The sequence below is a fragment of the Apodemus sylvaticus genome, chromosome X (genome assembly GCF_947179515.1).
Source record: "Apodemus sylvaticus chromosome X, mApoSyl1.1, whole genome shotgun sequence".
Classification (NCBI taxonomy): Eukaryota; Metazoa; Chordata; class Mammalia; order Rodentia; family Muridae; genus Apodemus; species Apodemus sylvaticus.
The window spans coordinates 101647453-101665211 of NC_067495.1; the positions used below are offsets into that span (position 1 = coordinate 101647453).

General features: G+C 39.7%; 1 protein-coding gene across 1 annotated transcript in view; it reads right to left on the reverse strand.

Moving 5' to 3' along the window:
* Rbm41 (RNA binding motif protein 41) overlaps window positions 1-11442 on the reverse strand; it is a 51014-nt gene extending 39572 nt beyond the window's left edge. The window contains exons 1-4 of the mRNA XM_052171103.1: window positions 11396-11442; window positions 7495-7611; window positions 6491-6683; window positions 5874-6078 (exon numbers count right to left, since the gene is read on the reverse strand). Coding sequence (XP_052027063.1) covers window positions 5874-6078; window positions 6491-6683; window positions 7495-7611; window positions 11396-11403 — 523 coding nt within the window. The 5' untranslated portion in view covers window positions 11404-11442. The remainder of the gene's footprint in view (window positions 1-5873; window positions 6079-6490; window positions 6684-7494; window positions 7612-11395) is intronic.
* Between the last annotated feature and the right edge of the window lie 6317 nt (window positions 11443-17759).

Here is a 17759-nt window from a genome sequence, read left to right on the forward strand (position 1 = left end):
TGTGTGTGTGTGTGTGTGTGCGCGCGCGCGTGCGTGTGCGCGCATGTGCATGTGCATGTACACAGATAGGTTTGTATGTAGGCGTGTGGGGGGTAACTCACATGTAACAGAGGCTTGACATGCACATAGGTAAACATGTATGTAATAGGACACAGGACAGGAGCCATCCACTTTGCTGTTTGAGACAGGATCTCTCATTGGCTGGAGCTGCCCAAGCAGTAAGGCTCAGGGATCCACATATCTTTGCCTCTTTAGCCCCAGGATTGCAAGCACCTATCACTATGCTCAGCTTTTTTGTGGGTTCTGGGGTTTGAAATCAAGTTCTCATGGTTACATGGCAAGCACATTATTAGCTAAGCTCTCTCTCTCTCCAGTCCAAAAATGAATTGCTAAAACAGCAACTCATGGAAAGAGGTCCTAGTAAAAATAACAACTGACTCACAGAGACCACAGAGGCCAAGGCAGTAAGATGGCATGTTCAATGTGCTCCAAGAAAGGCTGCGCACCAAAAGTTCTCATCCATCAAAACGTCTTCAGAGAGGAGCAAAAGAGGAACTAGTAAATAACAGGAGGATCACTACAATTGAAGTATCTTATATGCATATAAGATAATGTCATAATGAAATTCATTATTTTGTAGTAATTAATGTATGCTAATAGTGTTCTTTTTATAAAAAACTATAATTAACTGAAGAAGAAATTATCAGATAAAAAAGTAATTACCAGAAGACCTACCCTATAAGAATATAAATTCTTTAAGTCAAAGTGAATCAATAATGCATAGTAGCTCTGATGCAGGGAGGAATAGCACTCATAAAGTTGACTATATAGGTACACAAAAAAACATGATATAAGTGTCCTTTCCCTTCTAATAATTCTTCATCTGATGTGATGTAAAGCACTAATTACAAAAGTGCTATTGTACTTGAAAATCTACACAGATGTAATCTGCATAACGGTATAAGAGAACAGAACAGAAATATAACCACATTTTAGATATGATTAAAATTATGTTGCCATGAATGTGAGCTAATTTGTTTAATCTAAGATGTTAATTGTAATCCATAAGATAACCAGGTAGGGAATAAAAGACACACACACACACACACACACACACACACACACACACACACACACTGGTGGAAGGAATTCCACCAAGTTAACTAAAATGACATACTAGATAAAACTAATTCCATAAGTGAACAAACTAATAAATGTAAACCCTATCTTATCAACATAAGCTAATACTTTAAAATAAGCAAACAAAAAACCTCAATCAAAAAGCATGAGAAGCTGTACCCATACAGTCTAAATAATATGGTTGCCTAAACAAGACCTGTATGATAAAACCACCAGCTGACATGCCAATGTTTGCGACATTAAATGAACTGAACATGTTTTATAGAGAGACCCTGTCTCAAATGAAAAGAAATTAAACAAAACAAAACAAAACAAGACAAAATAGCATGCTACTGTTATAAAGCCAGACACATATGCCACCAAAGAGCCTGGAAATAAACTTTCATCCATATGGTAAATGATCTTTGAACAGAGTAGTAAGATTATTCAGTGCAGAAAGAACAGCCTTCAAAAAATGGTCCTAGGAAAACTCAATAGTAGTATGTATTACTGAAACTGAAGTCTGATCTATGCCATATGCAAAATTTACTCCAAATGGATCAAAGACCTAAATATCAACCCAGAAATGTATCAGCTCAGAAGGTAACATAGACGAAATGGCTTCTGGATATTGGATTTGGTGCTGACTTCTTAGATATGCTAACAGAAGCATAGATTAGATAAAGGAAGGAAAATAGCTGGGCAGTTGTACCTTTGATCCCAGCATGCAGGCCAGAGGCAGGTAGATCTCTTGAGTTTGAGGCCAGTCTGGTCTGCACAGTGTGTTCCATGATGGCCTGGACTACACAGAAAAACCCTGTCTCAGAAAATCAAAATATAGGGAGAAAAATGAGAGAACTCTGTGTATTAAAGGATAGTATGAAAAGCTAAAAGCAGACACAGAACAAGAGAAAATATCTACAAATCATGTATCTGAGAAGTGATTAATATCTACATACTTGAATGGATGTCTATTCATAGATGATACATGGTCAAATAGTATATGGAAAAATATACAGCAGTATTAGGTAGAAAAATGCAAGTCAAAAGTGCAATGAGATAAGTCATGCCTTTTAAAGTAGTAATTATTCAAAAAGAGAAAAGACCAAAAATAACATGTGCTCCTGAGAATTTGGAGGATCTGGAACTTCTGTGCATTGCTGGTAGGAATGCAAAATAACAGTGTGTATAGAGAACAGTAGGGAGGTTCATCAAAAAGGAAACAGAATTATAAGATCCAGCAATTCCATTTCTATATATGTACACAAAGAACTGAAAGCAGATATCAAACATTTGTTTACCAATATTCACATCAGCATTAGTCACAATAAGTACAAAATGGAAGTAACTGAAGTGTCCACGGATGAATGAATTGATTAAACAAAGCAGTATATAAATACAATGGAATATTATGCAGCCTTTAAAAGGGAATGGAATTCTGATACATGCGACAACATGAATCAGCAATGAAGACATTTATGCTAAGTAAAATAATCTAATCATAAAGGATAAATATTACATGATTCTATTTATGTGAGGTACATAGAGTACTCATATTCACAAAAAGTAGAACAGAGGTTGCCAGAAGGCAGAGTGTGTGAGGTAAGATAAAGTAAATTTTAATGTGTGTAACTTTAAAAGATCTGGAGATGGATGCTGGTCATAGTTACAGAATAATGGATATACTTAACACCCCAGAAGTAAATATTTAAAAATGGTTAAATAGTAAATTTTAGATTATGTATATTTTAGCACAATTAAAAACATACTACTAAAAGAATAAAATTACAAGCTCCAGACTGTTAAAAAAAATTGTAAAGCATACATCCTGTGGAGGACTGTGTTTAGCATATATAGAGTAATCTCAAAAGTCAATAGGAAGGAAAAACAACCCAATGAGAAAAAAAACAGAGACATGATGGAAACTTTAACAAACAGAATCTAATGATGGCAGACAAGCAGATGGAGAGATGCTCAGTATCATTAGCCATTAGGAAAAGGCACATTAAAACAACAGCTACCGGAACAATCACAGGAAATGCTGACAAAGATGGAGAGCAAGTGAACTCTCACACACCACTGGTGGGAATGCAAAATGGTACAGCCACTCTGGAAAATGGTTTGGCAGTTTCATATAAAGTTAAATGTGCACTTACCATATGACCCAGTAATCCCACTTCTAGATATTTACCTTAGAGAAATAAAAACTTATGTTCACACAAAAACCTGCACAAGAATGTTAATATCAATATCATTCATAAAGACCACAAGCTGGACAACCCAAATCCACTTCAGTACGTGAATGGATATGGAATATCCACACAATGAAATGGGACTTCACAAAACTGAATGAGTTATTGATATGAACAACAACTTGGATGAGTCTCAGAAGCATTATGCTGGGTGAAAGAAGCCAGCCTCACAATGTCACACACTGCATGGTTCCATTTATATGAGTCTCTAAAAGGTAAAGCAGAAGTCATGGAGATAAGTGAGAGCCAGGGACTTGGGGTGAGCAATGGGGGTGGCTGTAACGAGGATAGTGTGAGAAAGTTGGAGTAATGGAGCTGTTCCCTCTCTTGACTGTGGGAGTGGATACACGAAAGCTACATGATTGACAGTTCACAGAATTGTACACCATAAGAAGACCCCATGCAATTTTACTGTAAGTTCATCTCAAAATAAAATTCTACTTATAATTATTACCACCATCATCAATAGTTACATTGATTAATGATATTCAAAATTATTTGTGCAATGGGATCTAAAAACCAGCAAGGTCAGTAATGTCTGGTACAATAAAGCTATAGAAGTAAAAACAAAACTAAATGTAAAATCTTGACAAATTTAACTCCTCCCTTTAATACTTCATATCAGGCCAGTATGTTCTCTCTGGATCATTTCCTATAAACATTCTCATATAGTGAATATGGAATTAAATAAGTGCTCAACTTAGAAGTCTGGGGCCCTAGTTTACAGTCCTAAATCTAACACTGTAAGAAAACTCTCGACTTGCCTTTTGTGCCTAATTTTATCTTCCTCTTCATTGAGGTCATGTACTTGTCTGCACTTGTCTTTTTGTGGTATGCTGTGAAGGTTTAAAGCAAGGAGTTTCAAAGATAGGAAAGAGAACAGAGACACACACACGCACTCCCCCCAACCCCACTACCAGGCCCTGTCCTGATGCGTTCCCTCAATTCATCCTAACAACTCCACACCATGGCTACGACTGATACTCTCATTTCCCAGAGGAAGCCACTAAATTAGAGAGAGGTAATGTGATCACCACTGCACAGCTAGTAAGTGGGGGACCCAGGTGTGCCCCAGGCAATCTGCTTCCAGAACCCGTGTTCACATTCAGTATGCCCTGTCTCTCCACAGAAAGCCATTCATTCATTGGCTCCTCCCTCTCTTCACCACAGCTCTGGCACCTGCACAGCCTATCTTCACCATGCCATCCCATCACTTAGCATCTCATAAAGCAGATGAGAGCTAGCCCCATGGACCCACTTCTGACTTCTCTCCTCAGCTTCACAGTTTCAATGATGCACCAGAATCTGCATATCCTCATCCCACCATCCTCACAAACTCAACCAGTTCAAATGAAACACACCATCCTTCCTCAAAATGTCCACTAAAGACTTAATGTTACCAAGTGTTAAATTACACAGCCTGGAAATATGTTGCCATATTCCTGTCCACTCCATCCTTAGTCAATGAGTCTCCTCCTGCATCCTCAGTTATATCACCTAAAACTCACTCCACCTCTCACGTCTACTGTCAGCATTCCAGGAAACAAGTTGATAACTCAATGATTTTAATGACACTCTCTCTTTCCTCTCTCTAATTCCCTTTACTGGCCACCACACTGATCATTTCCAAATCCAGTTTTTATCATCTTACTGTATTCAAATGCATTAATTGAAGAAACTTATTCCATATACCTTTGTGTTATCAAACAATTCAGAGCCAAGTATTCTGAGCTACCTTTTTAACCGGATCTCTTAAAATTCACCCAATTAACAGTGCTCACAAACAATTCCTGCAGCGGAAATGCTAGTTCCTCTCTAATAGAAGTTTAAAAGAATATTTAGATCTTACCTCTTCTGAGAGGCCCTCTTCTGTCACAACAATAAAACTTTGAACTTGTGTGGCACTGAGCCAAGTAATCTATCATTACTCCTAAAGGGTACATGTGGGCACCTCTAAGCTGACTTCTTAAACACTTTCCGGTACTTTCTACCATGCAGAGTAAAATTACCTGCTAAACAAATTCTTTATGGTTAAGCACAAACTGTGTATGGAAAGATTTTGCACTCTTACAGTTCAGCCTAAAGACTCATCACAGTCTAGCTATATGTCCCTTTTGTGTATCAGACGCCATTCCTGACCATGACCTGTTTCAGTGCTACACTGAACTTCTCACTGTTCCCTACCCGTACCAGGTCCTTTCACGGTGTGGCTCCTATCCACTCACTAGTGGTAATTAATGTTCTTTCCTCTTTACATTAAAAAAATGCCCACTGCCCTGTTAAGACAGTCCATCATTTTTGTTCTATGCCAGCTTGGTATTTGATCAAACCCTCTATAATAACACTTTCCATGCTAGTAACTATATACATATTTGTATCTCTTGTGGGACTGTATATTTCTCAAGAGTAGTAAAACCTTGTCTTTCACTAATTCCCCATATCTATTGGCCTGATGTTAAACCTTTCTTCCAGTTAAAGAAGATTTCAGTGAGGATCCCATACCTTGGTAATAAAGAGCTTTAAGGAAGGAGTGACGGTCAGTTCCCTGAAATAAAGACTTTTCAATTTCCATTTCTCTTCGGGTCAGCTGTTTGCTCTTTGAAAATCTCTGTGGCAGGCAAAGGATGCGCTGGCGCTCTGAGATTCTTTCTTTAATATCTTCAAGCCGTTTCTGTATTGCTTCAGGAGTTGCCCCCAGCTTTGTCCTCTGAAAGCAGGGAAATAAAGTACTTTATATCAAAAAGGACACAACACAAATGTGAATCTGAGACCTTACATAAGAAAGATGAGAAAGGCCCAGAAATTGGAAGTATTCAGGAAAGTTTTAGATAGGGTAATCAACAGCTTCTCTTTAGCCAATGTTTCTATCTTAAAAATCAAAGAAGATTCAGACCCAACACTCAGTTTTATGAAAACTCAGAACAAAAAGGTTCTGAATGACAAAATGCAGCAAGTGCTATGTTGGGGAGTCCAGCTGGACCCGCTTGTTGATGGTTCCCACACCCCAGCATAGAGCCACAGAATTGGGCATGAGACTTATCTCCTGAGTATCCTGTTGCTCCCTACCAACTGGCATAAATGAAAAGAAAGAAATCTTTTCAAGAAAAGATCCCATTTACCTTTTCACCGGAAACATGGCTTTTCCAGATTAATATTTCAGTTTCATTGAGCCCTAGTTCCCTGAGAGAAGCAGTTTCCTGGTCTTTTTCATGTAGTGTCTGGAACTGGGACAAAGTCATTGTCCCAGCTACTTCCTTCCCAAAGGGCTTGTACATAGTCCCAGGGGCAAAGCTCTTTTTCTTAGAGACACATCTGCAAAACACAAAAGAAGAGAATAAGAACATCTTGTGGTTGAATTCACAGTGATGGGGCCTCCTATTAAAACAAGTCCAATGAAGCTCATAGGCAAAGTCTCTCTTCCACTTTATCACCTAGGTCAAAGTACCGTGGCCGCAAATGGAATTCCCCGACACATCCAGGACTGTAACAAATGTTAACTGAGTACATGCTATACATCAAATGCTGGATTCTGTTCTCACAGTTTAAAGGAAAAAACTCAAGGGGCTAGAGAGATGCCATAGCAGTTAAAGGCTCTAACTGCTCTTGCATAGGACCTGGGCCAGTTCCCAGGGCTCACGTGGCAGGTCACTAGCACCTAAAACTCCAGTTCCAGGGGATCCAAACCCCTTTGGCCTCTGTAGGCACTGGCACACACGGGGTTCACATAAACGAACTAATTCCTCTCCCTCCCTCTCTCTTCTTTTCTGCACCCCCATATAAACATACAAAATAAATCTATAACAATATCAAAAGAGCTGCCACCTATATGAAGAATAGTAGAAAGGAAGCAACTAAATAAGAAATGACCATATAGAATTATAAATGTCACATTAGGGGAAATGCAGGGTGCTATAGTAGGACACAGTAAAAGTAGTTAAACCGGGCTTCGTATGATTTATATTTAAACTTCCAACAGAAAGACCCAAAAGCAAAATCTGATTTTGTCTGAAGAGGTCTTCTGAAGAACATGGTTGGGTGAGAGAGGAGTGCTGCCATCAAGCTTTAAGAGGGATAAACCCACAGGAGAGGGTCTATTAGAATCTGTTTACACATCAATACCCACTCTTCAATGGAGACAGAGGTATCAAGTTGATGTTGAAGGAGGCTCTTCAGCTGCCTCTCACCTTCTGTTTCCAGTTCCTCCAGGACATGTTCTTCGTCCTTCACACAGCTATTTACCCTGGAATAGATGTAAAACAAAAACAAAATCCATAGGAGAAGTAGAAGACACATAAAATCGGAAAATATATTCCCCATTCATATTACCTATTAGTGATCCATTTGTTCAAAGGCATGTCTTCAATATTCTACTGCCCCGAGTATTTGATTATACACTCTCTCAATACCTATGTACACAATCAGCACTGTGTTAGCTATCTATGTACATAATAGGCACTATATTAGCTACCTGTACTGAGCCTATGGTGTGCTCTCTTGATTGATAATTGATATGGGGGAGCCACACTCACAGTGTTCAGTACCACACCTGGGCTGGTGGTTCTGAGTGCTACATAAAAGCAGGCTGGCTGGGTGCTGGTGGTGGTGGTGGTGGTGGTGGTGGTGCACGCCTTTAATCCCAACACTATGGGAGGCAGAAGCAGGTGGATTTCTGAGTTCAAAGCCAGCCTGGTCTACAGCGTGAGTTCCAGGACAGCCAGGGATACACAGAGAAACCCTGTCTTGAAAAAACCAAACCCAAAAACAAACAAAAAAAGCAGGCTGAGCAAGCCATGAGGAACAAGCTGGTAAGCAGAACCCCTCCATGGCCTCCACATCAGTTTCTGCCTCCAGGTTACTGCTCTTGAGTTCCTGCCATGACTTCCCTCCATGATGGAGTATGACCTGAGAGCTGTAAGCTAGAATGAACCCCTTCCTCCCCAAGTTGCTTTTGGTCACGGTGTCTTTTCACAGCAGGAGAAAAATTAACTAAGATACTACTTGTGGAAATTAAAGATATTTTAGGTATAGTTTTGATCACAGTATTTGTAATATATTTAGGGAGAAGACATATATCTTCTTGTGCTGTGTACATGTGCCTATAAAGAGAGGGAATCTAAGTAAATAAGAATAGAGAAACGTGCTCAAATTAGTAAAAGTTTACAAAAGAAAGGGGTAACCTGGGAGCTAAAGTGGTAAAGATGATTTCAGAATGCTATTCTTAAACTGGTATGGGAAAGATTGAATGTGACAAAGAAAAGGAGAAACAGGAAAGGAAATATAATGAGACACACCATGTATTGTGGGATACCTGGAACCTCTAATTAGATTCTCACTTTGAATGGGCTTAAATATATGAATGAACTAAGGGATTTTGGACCAGACCTGAGCATCCAGGAAGCAATTTATCAGTCCACTAGGTATCAAAGAGTAAGCAGTGTTTAAGGCCATGTGGATTAGAAGATAATTCTAATTCGGAAATTATTGAAGTATATGGCAATGAAGGTCCAGACTAGGGCAGTACTAGTAGAAATACAGAGGAGGGAATTCAACGGGAGAGGCCTTTAGGAGAATGATGTTATGAAAGGAAAACAGGCAGACACAAAAATAAAAATTAGCCAGGAAGTGGTGGTGCACGCCTTTAATCCCAGCCCTTGGGAGACAGAGGCAGGCGGATTTCTGAGTTCGGGGCCAGCCTGATCTACAGAGTGAGTTCCAGAACAGCCAGGGCTACACAGAGAAACCCTGTCTCAAAAAAAAAAAAAAAAAAAAAAAAAAAAAAAAAAAAAAAAAAAAGAAAAAGAAAAAGAAAAAAGAAAAAAAAAGACTTTTGATACAGCTTGACAGAATATGGGTATGAAGGAAGGAAAATGATTCTAGATGGAATATATGCCTAGGAAATGGAAAGTCAGTGTCACTAACACCTACACTGAGGGGAGCAGCTCTTAGAACTCTGTAACTCTCACGTGAAGTGCACGTCCAAGGCACTGGGCTGAAGGAGCAGCACACGTGGCTGGTTATGATTCTTACTGGGAGGACAGTCTGAGGCTCAACACAGAGGAATCTAAAGCCATTAGAGAAGAAATTCTAAAGAAGGACAGAAAATATGAAGAATGCCTTGTCTTACCAACTTGTAGCCTAGACACTGTGGTGGAGGAAACTGGATCATGGCTGTGAGCCAACCTCAAATGACTATGAAATCTTATTCAAGTTCCAAGTAATAACACAACCATTTAACCATTAAATGGTTAACACAGTGGAAGCCGGGGCAGTGGTGGCGCACGCCTTTAATCCCAGCACTTGGAAGGCAGAGGCAGGTGGATTTCTGAGTTCGAGGCCAGCCTGGTCTACATAGGGAGTTCCAGGACAGCCAGGGCTACACAGAGAAACCAACAACAACAACAACAAAAAAAACACAGTGGAGGAGACAAATGAACGAACACAAAGATGAGTTAAATCTGTGAGAAACGCATTTCTTACAAAACAGACCTTGTCTAGTGGGGCTTATAATAAAGCATAGAAAATCCCTGTAATTATAAGATTCCTAAAAAAGAGCTGCACCTATATTGAAATATTCTAAAATAACTTTGGAACTCAGTTTTTAAAAACCTTTTAAGTCTCTCTATCTTTATTTACAATCTCAAAAGTTACTGCTAAATTTAATTTGTTAAAAATAAGTAAGCCTGTCAACACACATGACTCTATAGAGAAATACTGTGGTTCTTTTTTTAAAAAAAGCTTATCACAGAAAAAGACAATATAGTACCATTTATATAAAAATAGATGAAACTAGGAATATTTTGTTCAGGGATTAAACTCACATGTGGAAAATTAAGCAAGAAACAAAAACCAAACACTAAACAAACAAAGGGCAAAGGACTAATTGGTGCAAACTCGTAGATAAAAGGGATTGAGAAGCAATCAGAGCCAAAGGTGCTGGCTTCTAAAGGCATGTATGTGAAACATGTCCTACCTCTTAACCTGTAGAGCATACAGCGCTTTACGATCATCCAAGCTAGATTCATGTTTCATGTATAAGGTATCTCATCATAAGATAATTAAAATAATTAAGGCAGAAGAAACATAAAAACAAGACAAACAAACACAACAAAAAACAAACAACAACAAAAACTTTTTTAAAAAATCATGTGCCGGACAGTGGTGGCGTACGCCTGTAATCCCAGCACTCTGGAAAGCAGAGGCAGGGCAGACTTCTGAGTTCGAGGCCAGCCTGGTCTACAGAGTGAGTTCCAGGACAGCCAGAGCTATACAGAGAAACCCTGTCTCGAAAAAACCAAATCCAAAAAAAAATTTAGGCAACTAAGAAAGTAGGAAAAAGCATTCCTAAACAAGTTCTTTGTGCCATTGTTCTAGAGTGAAAATTCTACAGCTGAGTGAAGACAAAACTAAGTGGTTCCTTTCTCAAAGTTTCCGGTCCTGTCAATAACTGTGACTCAATGCTTCAGTCTCAAAGAGGGACCACCCCAGGCTCAAAGGGCCATTTACTACAGAACCAGTAGGGGAAACTGCCCTGAAGCAATACCTTTCTTCTCCAGGAGCACATGGAGCCACTTCTGGGCTCAATTTTGAGAAGCAAACTATCACTCTCTAACTTTAAGTTCTAAAAGCACTACCTGGTGTGGTGGACCCATTGTGTCTTTAAAATCTAGACAAAGTGCCCACCCTATGACCCTCTGGCGGGTGAGACCCAGCAGGACGGGCGGTCCGGGGAGGGGCTGGCTTGTGCATCCGGAGACTTAGGAATGTGAGAGGCCGGGCAGCTCCGGGAGGCCTCTGCCCGGAGGGAGGGAAACATTCCCGTGGAAACCGGCCGGGCTGCGGCCCTTCTAGAACTTCATCCCGGCAGACTGGTCCGGCTGGCCTTCCCTCCTCCCTTCTCCTTTGTCTTCCCGCTGGACAGAACCCGCCCCTCAAGAACGTGACACATCCCAAACAAAAGAAAAAAAAAACAAAAAATTCAAAGTAAATGATAAAAGTTGCCTTCTGCAACCCGGATATGCCCTTACCTCTTCATGTTTCCGCAGGCCCCTATCTCTAACTTGGGTAAATAGGAACCAGACCTCAACTCCCAGAAATCTGTGCGGCAGCCTGGAAAGAGATGGAGAGTGGCGCGAGGAACTCTGGGAATTGTAGTAATACGGGACTGTGTGGTAATGGAAAGAGAAAGCAGGTATTGGGTGATGGGTATATTACAAATTAAGAATTTTTTGGCCCAAGTTAAAGATAGCATCCAAAATATAAAGCTCATAAACCAAGGATTCACTTTTGGCTTCTTGGCTTTTTCTCCAAGTATCATTAAATCCTAGATTGTTTCTAATCATCTTTGTTCTTGTCAGCAAGGCTTCTCTTTTTTTTTTTAAGATTTATTTATTTTTACATGTAAGCACACTGTAGCTGTAGCTGTCTTCAGACGCACAAGAAGAAAGCGTCAGATTTCATTATGGATGGTTGGCCAGGCAGTGATGGCACAGGCCTTTAATCCCAGCACTTGGGAGGCAGAGGCAGGCAGATTTCTGAATTCGAGGCCAGCCTGGTCTACAGAGTGAGTTCCAGGATAGCTAGGGCTGCACAGAGAAACCCTGTCTTGAAAAAAAGAGAAGAAGAAAAAGAAAAGAAAAGAAACCCGTTCTCATTATGGGTGGTTGTAAGCCACCATATGGTTGCTGGGATTTGAACTCAGGATCTCCAGAAGACCAGTCAGTGCTCTTAACCACTGCACCAGCTCACCCATCCCAATGCTTCTCTTTTAAGGATTTATCTGACCTTCCTGTTGTTTGCAGTCAAGCCTCTGGTCTGACCACATGGCTTGCACTGATGTTTTTCTTAGTTGTAACAGAGAGAGATGGCACTTGTTTCTCGTTCAGGGAACCAGAGTTCAGTCCCCACATAGCTGCTCACAATTGTCTGTAGCTCCAGTTCTGAACATCAGACATGTTTCTGGGATACCAAGCACACATGTACAAACTATAGGCAAAATGCTCAGACGCAGAACATGACTTATCTTTTAAAAGCTTCCTATACAAAAGTGTGTAAAAGCATATTTTCTTGGGTTTAGGGGTGCAGCTCAAGGTGCAGGGTGCTGACTTGACATGCACAAAGCCCCTACTGGATTCTCAACGCCACACAAACTGGGAGTGGAATACATGTTCGGTTAGACACTGAGTTCAAAGCCAGCCTGGACTACATGAGACCCAATTTCAGCAATAGCAACAACATGGATTACAAAACAAACAAACAAAAAGGATGTGTTCTTAATGGCCCCAAATGGAAATACAAGTACCTCTAAAGGTAGGAAAATGCATTAATTTATAAGATGGAAATTTCAGGCTACAAAGTTCATTTAATTACATAGTTCAAAGCAAGCCAGGTCTGCATAGAGAATCTCTAAAAAGAAAAAAAAATCAACAACAACAACAAAAAAATCAAAAATATAAAACCAAGGAAGACTACTATCACTCCTCCAAACTATAAAGGGTAAGCAGAAAATTCTGAGACTCTGTCACATTTATGAGGAAACAAGAGAAATATGATTTCTAAATGTATTGTAGGATATTGAAATAGATGGAGGACACACAGTAAAACTAAGTAAATGTAAATAAAGTATATGTTTTATTTAATAAGTTTCATTGTACATGACAAATATACTGTTGTATAAGATATGAAAACTAAGAGAAACAGTGGAGTATATATGGAACACTAGAATATGAAGCTTTAATGTAAATCTAAAACTATGTTAAAATTATAATTTTTATAATTTTTGAGATCTGTGGATTGCATCGGGGTATCGTGTTTTGTTTTTTGGGGTTTTTTGTTGTTTTTCTTGCTAATATATACTTATTAGTGAGTATATACCAGGCATGTCCTTCTGGGTCTCACTCAGAATGATATTTTCTAGTTCCATCCATTTGCCTGCAAAAAACAAACAAACAAACAAAACAGGCAACCTCGGGAGGTAGGAGGTGGGGGGACCCTCCAAAATGTACCAGAGACCTGGGAGGTGAGAGACTCTCGGGACTCAAAAGGAGGGACCTTAGATGAAATGCCCAACAGTGGGGAGAAGGAACTTGTAGAGTCCACCTGCAGCAGAAAAATAGGGCATCAAGTGAGGGATGGGGTTGCCATCCCACAGTCAAAAACTCTGACTCATAATTGTTCCTGTCTGAAAGAATTGCAGGGATGGAAATGGAGAGGAGCCTGAGGAATACAAGGTCCAGAGACAGGCCCAAAGTGGGATCCAGCTCAAGGGGAGGCCCCAAGGTCTGACACTATTACTGAGGCTATGGAGCACTCACAAAAAGGGACCTAGCATGACAGCACTCTGGAAGACCCAACAAGCAGCTGAGACTCAGATGCAGATATTTGCATCCAACCAATGGACAGAAGCTGCTGACCAGTATGGTTGAATTAGGAGAAAGCTAGAAGAAGCTGAGAAGGAGGGCCACCATATAGGAGGACCAAACAGTCTCAACTAACCTGGACCCCCAGAGATCTCTCAGACACTGAGCCACCAACCAGGCAGGATACACTAGCTGATATGAGGCCCCCAACACATATACAATGGAGGACTGCTGGGTCTGGGTTCAATCAGAGGAGATTCATCTAACACTCAAGAGACTTGAGGCCCCAGGGGGGCTGGGGGTGGTATTTGGCATATCCTCTTGGAGACAGAGCAGGGGGTGTATGGGATGTGGAATAGTCAGAGCGTGGGCATGGAAAAGGATAAAATTTGGACTATAAGAAAAAGATTAAATAAAATAAAAAAACTTATGATTTTTTATAAGTACTATAAATAGCTTTTTTTTTTTTTAGATCTTCAGAAAGGTTACCAAAATGACAATACATTTGTTGACTTTCTGGTGAAATAGTCACTCTCAATATTGCTGGTAGGAGGATAAAATTGGTACAACCTCTAATAAGTGCAACTTGATGTCACTATTGAAATTGAACATATCTATAAATAATATCCACAATACAACAAATCCTTAATCAATGTACATTATTGTTCAATTACTGTCTATAACAGAATACTGGGGTGGGGAAGGGTAAAGCTTAATTACCCAAATACATTCAATAAAGTCTATATAATGATGAAAAGGTGGTAAAGTCCTCTGTATTACAATTTTGAAAATATACCTAGTAAATAGCAAGTTTCAGAATAACATAGTACATTTGCATTTGTATATAAGGTGCCTGCATATGCATGTGATATTTCTATGAGAACAAATAACAGTGAGTGTTTCCAATTAACAGAATTCAATGGTTGGGGGACAAGAACAAGGAAAAAATACAGCTCTTTCTATGTTTTGTCTCTTGGTGGCACACGCCTTTAATCCCAGCACTCTGGGAGGCAGAGGCAGGCAGATTTACAGCTCTTTCTAAGTTTTGTCTCTTGGTGGCGCACGCCTTTAATCCCAGCACTCTGGGAGGCAGAGGCAGGCAGATTTCTGAGTTCGAGGCCAGCCTGGTCTACAGAGTGAGTTCCAGGACAGTCAGGGCTAGAAACCCTGTCTCGAAAAACCAAAAAAAAAAAAAAAGAAAGAAAGAAAAAGAAAAAGAAAAAGAAAGAAAGAAAGAAAGAAAGAAAGAAAGAAAGAAAGAAAGAAAGAAAGAAAGAAAAGAAAAAAAGAAAAGAAAAAAAGAAAAAAAAGAAAAGAAAAAAAAGAAAAGAAAAAAAAAAGAAAAGAAAAAAAAAGAAAAGAAAAGAAAAGAAAAGAAAAATTGTTGTGTTGAGACAGGGTTTTGTATGTAGCTCAGACTGGCCTTTAACTTGTGATATTCCTGCCTGAGTCTCCCAAGTACTGGGATTGCAGGTGTGTGCCAAACATACCTTTATGCCCTTTGAATTTTTAACTGCATTACCATCTCACCTAATTGATTATTTTTAATTAAATAGAAACGATCTTATATCAGGGGCACATAAGAAATATATCTTGTAGACTTTGTAGTTCCTAAGATTTGGGTTTAGATTTTAGTTCTCAGTTACTGACATAACATAATAGGGTTTAGGGTTTTGTACCAATCTGGATGTTAAAATTTTGTTTTGGTAAGTTTATGGACTGTGAATTTCAGTAAATTTCTTTAACTAGTTTAATTCAGCTTCCTCTTATGTAAAATGAGGATACTCAGTTTTCACCCTGTGGGTCACTACCTCCTGTGGTTAGAATGACCCTTTCACCGGGTTTGTGTAGCAGACATCCTGCATATCAGATATTTACATTACAGTTCGTAACAGTAGCAAATTTACAGTTATGAAATAACAATGAAAATAATTTTTTGGGTGACCCTCTGCCTCTGGGGATCTTCAGCCAATATCAGTCCACAAAGGCAAAGGGATCGGAGACAATGTTCCGAGGATTTGGAAGCCCTGTGAGTATATATGGAAATGACATATGGATCAGCTATGTGGGGTCAGATCAACTTTACTTGGAAGGCTTATATGGTTTTGGGGACAGGAGTACAAGTATCCAGGAAGGTCAAAGGACACTGGCTGTTAGGGTAATAAGATATCTCATTAGCATTCAGGAATCTCAGGTGCTAGGTCACTTGTTTCTTATCAGGAGAAAGGAAGTTGAATCCTTAATCTTAAGGAAGGCCACCGGACATTCTACAGGTAGAGGCTTGGGGTGGGGACAAGGTCAAAGAAGGTGAAGTCCTGCTAAAGAAAGGATTCCTCCACCTGAAGGGTATTCAGGTGGTAGACTTGAACCTTAATTAGCCGGGTTTTCCCACATTTATGGTTGAGGGTCACCAAAAGATGAGGAATTGTGATAAAAGGTCACTGCCTTAGGAAGGTTGTGAACCACAGCTTCAGAAGAATAGGGAGGCGTTAAGCTGCATGATTTTTAAAGCTTTTGCTTTGCAAAGATATTTAAATATTCCAAGGTTATCCAGTAAGTTCAGACTTGCTCAAACTCTTTGATACCAGGTTGCTGTCCTGTTCAAGTCTGCAAAAGACCAAATTGCTGCTACTGGAACAAAACAGAAGCTTTATACATTTGTACTTCCCGAGAACTTCTAGGTTAGTAGATTAAAATAACATGACACGTATTAAAGTTATCTGCAATCTACCAAATACAAATGTCAGTGGTCTAGAAGCACACTGGTAAATAAATGCAAACACACATTGCTTTGGAGTTCTGATGTAGAATAAAGATTGAGTTTAAGTATAAACAAATTGTGGGCCCCATGAGTCTGTGAGTTAGACATATTTTTTTAAGGAGGTGGGGCTTAAACTCGGGTGCTCAGTTAAACTGTACGCCTGACAAAATTTGTGAATAGGGAAATGGAACACATACCAAGGTTGATAGTGTGCTTGACTTCTTGGAAGGATGGAGCATTTTGTCATCACAGTAAATCTGTCTCATTCTAATAAAACAGTCTATTGATACTGGAGTGATATACACACTACATACAAATCTCCTAGGTGGGAATGATTGGAGAATGGATAGCTAAAAGACAGTTACACGGCTGTGGAATTGCAAGTGGAAAGCTAGGTCGTGAAAAGTGTTCTATGTATCTGTATATAACTGCAGACAGGTTGGAGAGATGGCTCAGCAGTTAAGAGCACTGACTGCTCTCCTGAGTTCAATTCCCAGCAACCTCTTGGTGTGGCTCACGACCATCAGTAATGAGATCTGAGGCCCTCTTCTGGTGAGTCTGAAGATAGCTACAGTGTACTTACATATAACTAAATCTTACAAAAAGAGTGCTGGCCAGGTAGTGGTGGCACACGCCTGTAATCCCAGCACTTGGGAAGCAGAGGCAGGAGGAATTTTGAGTTCGAGGCCAGCCTGGTCTACAGAGTGAGTTCCAGGACAGCCAGGGCTATACAGAGAAACCCTGTCTTGAAAAAAAACAAAAACCAAATCCAAAAAACAAAAAAACAAAAAAAAAAAACAAAAAAAAGGTGCTAGATTAAAGGTGCGTGCCCCTCATGCCCAGCACACTTTTTCTTTCTTTCTTTCTTTCTTTCTTTCTTTCTTTCTTTCTTTCTTTCTTTCTTTCTTTCTTTCTTTCTTTCTTTCTTTCTTTCTTTCTTTCTTCCTTTCCTTCTTTCTTTCTTCCTTCCTTCCTTTCTTCCTTCCTTCCTTCCTTCCTTCCTTCCTTCCTTTCTTTCTTTCTTTCTTTCTTTCTTTCTTTCTTTCTTTCTTTCTTTCTTTCTTTCTTTCTTTCTTTCTTTCTTTCTTTCTTTCTTTCTTTCTTGTTTGATTTTTTGAGACAGGGTTTCTCTGCGTAGCCCTGTCTGTCCTAGAACTCACTCTGTAGACCAGGCTGGCCTCGAACTCAGAAAGCCACCTGCCTCTCCCTCCCAAGTGCTGGGATTAAAGGCGTGTGCCACCACAGCCCAGCACATACTTGCTTTCTAACAGA